This window comes from Euphorbia lathyris, chromosome 6, assembly GCF_963576675.1.
Source record: "Euphorbia lathyris chromosome 6, ddEupLath1.1, whole genome shotgun sequence".
Classification (NCBI taxonomy): domain Eukaryota; kingdom Viridiplantae; phylum Streptophyta; class Magnoliopsida; order Malpighiales; family Euphorbiaceae; genus Euphorbia; species Euphorbia lathyris.
The window spans coordinates 13,929,165-13,934,553 of NC_088915.1; the positions used below are offsets into that span (position 1 = coordinate 13,929,165).

Below are 5,389 nucleotides of genomic sequence, written 5' to 3' on the forward strand. Positions count from 1 at the left end.
TGCAATTGGTGCAGAATGATGAACAAAAATATCTGTGTTTTATAATAGTGTCTGAAATTGACCCAATTTATCAACGTTAGGGGTAAAATTGCTCTTGGCTTCCAATTTTAGGGTAAAATTGCACCATTTGAGACGTTATAAGTAAAATTGCTCCTGGCCTAAAACTTTAAAGGTATTTTTGCACCTTAACCCTATTAAAAAAAGTTTTCATTACTCTCGGTAACCCCTGTTTTGGAAGTTAAAATATAATTTTAATAAAAATAAAATATTAACTTTCATTAACTTTCATCTACTCTCAAAAAAAAAAAAAAAAAAAAAAAAAAAAAAAAAAAAAAAAACTTTCAAAGTGAAATGTGAAATGATGTAAATAAAATATTAGACACTAGGTATGCAATTTTTTTTTATGAACCGTATACAATTTATTTTATTATTAGTTGAAATGGTAGTTAAAATACAGTCATTCCCAACCCACTGGAGTGAGGAGGTCTGAATTCCTTTTTTTTTTTTCTTGCCTCCATTTTTATCTTTCTTTCTTTTTTTCCTTATTTTTGCTTTGCGCCTTCTAATCAGATCTACTCGAATTTATTTTCCTTCTCCATTCTCTCATTTATGTTTTAGATTTAATTTTAATCTTATATTTACATTTTCTTTACTTGTATTTTTAGTTGGTTAGAAATATATTATCTCATCGAAGTTTCGATTCTTTTTCGTGAGATCCAAATCTATTAGCTATACTTCTATCATTTATCATTTTTTCAGTTTTAGCACAAACAGAAAAGGTTTATCTTATCCGTAGATCTATAGATCTGTGTGATTACACAAGGAAATGATTCAGATCCAAATGATCGAAAGAGTCAAATCTAAATCAATAGTAACTAAGTCTCTTTCAGGCTTTATAAACTCAATTGGTTAGATGGCTACTCTCTTCAGTCTTCAAAATCAATCGGTCAAAAAAAATTACTGCCTCTATACACAATATATGGCTAATACTTATCTTACCATTTACAACATCAAGAAATAAGCATTTATATTTGTTCATGACCTTGTTTGGGAATTAGCTGTTAGCTGATTACATTAGCTGATTTGACTAGCTGTTTGGTAAAAATTAGCTGATTGATAATAGCGGTTTGTGCAAAAAGACGAATAAGGGCATTAATTTTGGCGCAGGAAAAGATGGAGTCTATTTATTAGGGTTAAAAAAGTCCATTAATTTTAATATTGCAAAACGCTAATTGAAAAAGCTCCTAAAAGGAGCTTTTTCGAAATTAGCGTTTTCATCCCAAACCTCTCTTCCAAACCTCTCTCTACCAAACACTCCAATCAACGGTTTCAGTGGTCAAACCTCTAAAATTAATCAAAAACGCTCTTTTTATCCCAAAACGCTCTTTGTCAAACAGGGCCCATATGTTCCACTTTTCCTCTGATGCAATACACATGCGGCTGAGAATAGCTTGAGCAGTCAATGAATAGTCAGAAACTGCCAAAATATATAGAATCAAAATAAGGAATAGATAAAGTTTATCATTATTATATTCTAAAATATATAAAGAGTTGATGAATCGTGATTGACTGCTAAAAGATTCTTCCCTCCTTGAAACCAAAAGCCATTAATTGATGCTCATAAAGCTCAAAGTCTCGCAGTGAGGGAGCCGGAAATTCAGATCTAGAAGAGCTAAGTTTAGTTTTAAGTAATTTTTCAAAGTGCAGTCTATAACAACTATGTAAATTTTTTTAGCTTCTAACATCCTAAAATTTTATTGTTTTGGAAGTTCAGTTCTAATTTTTCAAAACTAATAATACTTTTACATTTTTTTATTTTAATTATAAGTTATTTGAATATTAAAAGTAAGAAATTGATATCTTTTTATGAAAAATAAATACAATAAAAAAATTATTTCAAAAATGTTATTAAAATAAAGACATTAATACTCTTTAAAAGAAATAATTCATATTAATAATGGTAACATAGTTTATAATTATTTGCAAAATAAAATTCAAATAAATAAAAATTCTATAAAATAAAATAACATGAACTCATAGCTTCTTAGTTAAAATCATGTTTCTTAACCAACTCAACCACAATATAACACTGATATTATACTACATACAGTAAATATATTTAATTATTTGGAGAGCTACAAGAGGCAAAAAAAAAAAACCGCACTCATGGGTGGAGCCGGCGGCCGGGGATTTCAGCCCCCAAATCCTGGGGTGGCTCCGCCCCTGAAATCTTAGGGGCAAACATATAGAATGGAAGTATGAATTTTCAAGGTATCATCCAACCCCAAATTGTGTTGCATACTGTTCATCCATATTAGAAATTGAAGTGAAAAGCACATTATTGAAAAAATCCCGTAAAAAATTATACATACAAATATATAAAGAATTGTTTTAGCATCTCTAACCGCTTTTTAGTTGGGCTTTTAAGTCAAAATTTGAGAAGAAATAATTAAAAAGCCAACTTTAATTGTTTTTTAACTACTCATCAAATCAGTATTTTCATTCTCTCTATTATTGATGAATTTTATTTCATTTTTTATTATCTCTTGTTATTGATAAATATAATAATACTTTCTTATTTTAATGATAAAATAATAAATAAGGATATTTTTTTAAAATAATAAATAAGGATATCCTAATAACTTCTCAAGTTAATTGTTTATATTATTTTTAAAAAGTAGAGATGATTTTACATATTTTCCAAGTAACTATCCATACCTTTCACATAGTCATTAATAAGTCCCAGAAGCACTTCACCCTCAAAACCCTCAAAATCACCAACCTGCAATAGACCAAATGATACCAAAACTCCAAAAATGAGATATAAGACGCATCATTATATTGTTAGACAGTATCTATTAAATAGATTCTTATCTAATTAGGGTTTAAATCCGCCCATAACACGTATTATTATGTATTCTTATTCCTACACAGATTAGACTCTTATATTTATCACTATAAATAAAAAGCTTCGAAATCTAATCATAATCAAGTTAATTCAGTATATTCTTATACATTATACGCCTATTATTCTCTCTCTATCTCCATTATATATTTCTATAATATATTTATCTCAAAAAAGGTAAACGATAACTTCGAAACGCACCACGGATACAAAAGTTTGATCACCAGAAGCAGCAGTAATATAATCACGAAAATTTGTAAAATTTTGAGAAGCATCTCCAGAAACACAACCTGAAATTTTAACATCAAAACATGAACACTTTAACAATAACAAATTAAGAAATATGACATGTGGGAAAAGGTTAGCAGTAACCTATTATGTGCTTGTTGGCTGGCAAGTTAGAAAGAATGTCAGGAACCTCACGCCAGGTTTCCTCATTTGTAAGAGGATCCACAATTCGGTGTGTACTGAACAGCTCACCTGCATCTCATATCCAATTTTCTCAACATCTTACAAAATATCCTAACTAAGCAATGTGGTATGCTCAAGCACCTGAAATAAAAGTGCAATAGCTTAACTTGGCACATCTCTTCAAATATTTGTTTATGTTTTGTATCAAAAACAACAGAGACCAAAAGATAACATACGAAGTTTAGATTCAAAAGCTCCCGGCGTGACATTCTGGAAGAAATCAGCTTGAGGATTAACAAATTGAAAGCAGCCCTTTTGCCAAATGTTGAGATACACAGCTCGAACCATCCCAGCATGATTGAGAGAACTCCCTAAGACTGTTGCCATAGCCTAAACAAGTAGCAGGTATACCAAATTTGCAAAACAGAATCAAATTTGTTGTGCACCATGAAACAAATTAACCATTGCAATAGTTCAGATTCTAAACTATTGAAATAAATTATTTGAGAGGGTTGGCTTCAAGGAGTCTTCTGATATACAAAAGAAAAGTTTCATTGACGCATTTTGATTCAATTTGAACCAATTTAGATAGATATTAGCAAAACATTTAATGCATTCATCAATTTTCATGCATCGGTCATCAAAGGCGTCTAATGGAAAATGAGCAACAACTATTTTGCATAATAAGATTAATTAAGTCTCAGAATTAGTTCCTAACCTGGTGATAAGTAGCAGCAATCTTCTCAGATAGATCTTCCAACTCCTCATGAATACCACCATGAACCTGCAAAGGAAAATTAAACAGAATTAGTTTTATGTTTAGAAACTGAATGCAACAGATGGATAGAAATTGCTTGAGAAAAAGGAGATTAGTCTACTATTGCATTTTATGTCTAATTAACTGATCTGAAATAAGTAACTTCTTACGAAGTTACGAGCTCTTTCGATTTTATATATATGAAGCATCTAGCTAGCCCAATCGACCTGTTCCTATTTTAGAATCTGTTGTATAAAATCAAAAGCAGAAATCAACCGGATTATATAATCCAACACCTAATCTATCATTTATTTCGACCATAATTAATTTCACGATCAGTCGATAACTCGTCCGTTTCCTTCGACGTAATATATATACATTTTCAGTTAGACGATGAGCTTATAAAAGTAAAATCAATTAAATCCTTTCAATTCAGAGATTTATGAATCATGTTAAAAAAGAAGAAATAGATTCTTGAAATCTATCATCATCACCATAGAAACTCAACTTAATAACAAGATTTGCATTATTCATTATTTTTCTCTTCGTCGAGTGAAAAGATAACGGGAAACAAACATAATCGGAATGAAATCAAAGTTCTCGCAGATATAGCAAAATGTTAGAATAAATACTTAAATAGTGAACTAACTAAAAGAAGAAATTCAAAATGCTTGTCGAAAAGCAACTTGTTACCACGGAAAAATCATCATCGGAATGAAAAGGTAAGTTGTAGAGAATGAAAGCAACACGACGAGGCGGTGGTGGCCCATCTCCAGTTGTCGCCATTTGGTGGTGGCCGGCGTGGACTGGTGCTGCTTGGCGGGAGACAGACGACCCATTGTCTATATTTGTTGCCATGAATAAAAAGAGGATTTTCTGTGGATCACCAGTCATCGATTTGTTTGAATTTATAGAGCATTAAAAAAAAAGTTATTATGAATAATTTACTTACAAGAGTGATGTGTATGGAATTTCCCCATCAATTTTTTTGGGTTAATTAAAAAAAAAAAAAAAAAAAAACTACACTGTGCTTTACACTTTTTACAATATGATATATGTGGTATTTTTTTTTTACAAACTTCTCCCGGCGGTTGTCACCATTACCAAATTCGCGGAAACGGCTGGAATTCCGTCAAGGGTGATGACGTGGCCAAGGGCAATTTTGTCATTAAAAAACATAAAAAAAATATAAATAGCAGAAAATCGAATTTAAACACACAAATACATCAAATATCCAAAATCCATTCGATTTTGCTAAAAATCCTACGATTCTTAAACCTAAAACGTAAAAATCTTCAATCCAATATAAATCAATC

At 30.7% G+C, this 5,389-nt stretch overlaps 1 protein-coding gene across 1 annotated transcript; it reads right to left on the reverse strand.

Moving 5' to 3' along the window:
- Positions 1–1,173: 1,173 nt before the first annotated feature.
- LOC136231936 (uncharacterized) lies at positions 1,174–4,944 on the reverse strand. The gene is made up of 7 exons (XM_066020962.1): positions 4,767–4,944; positions 4,035–4,100; positions 3,553–3,706; positions 3,278–3,385; positions 3,107–3,195; positions 2,719–2,782; positions 1,174–1,477 (listed from the first exon to the last, which is right to left on the reverse strand). Exons 1-7 carry the CDS (start codon positions 4,929–4,931, stop codon positions 1,305–1,307), a joined length of 819 nt encoding a protein of 272 aa, XP_065877034.1. The 5' UTR covers positions 4,932–4,944; the 3' UTR covers positions 1,174–1,304.
- Between the last annotated feature and the right edge of the window lie 445 nt (positions 4,945–5,389).

Coding starts and splice junctions, on each gene's coding strand:
- LOC136231936 (XM_066020962.1), bottom strand. CDS start 4,931: ATGGCAACAAATATAGACAATGGGTCGTCTGTCTCCCGCCAAGCAGCA. Junction 4,101..4,766: donor CCGATGATGATTTTTCCGTG/GTAACAAGTTGC, acceptor TTTCCTTTGCAG/GTTCATGGTGGTATTCATGA. Junction 1,478..2,718: donor TATTAATGACTATGTGAAAG/GTATGGATAGTT, acceptor ATATTTTGGCAG/TTTCTGACTATTCATTGACT.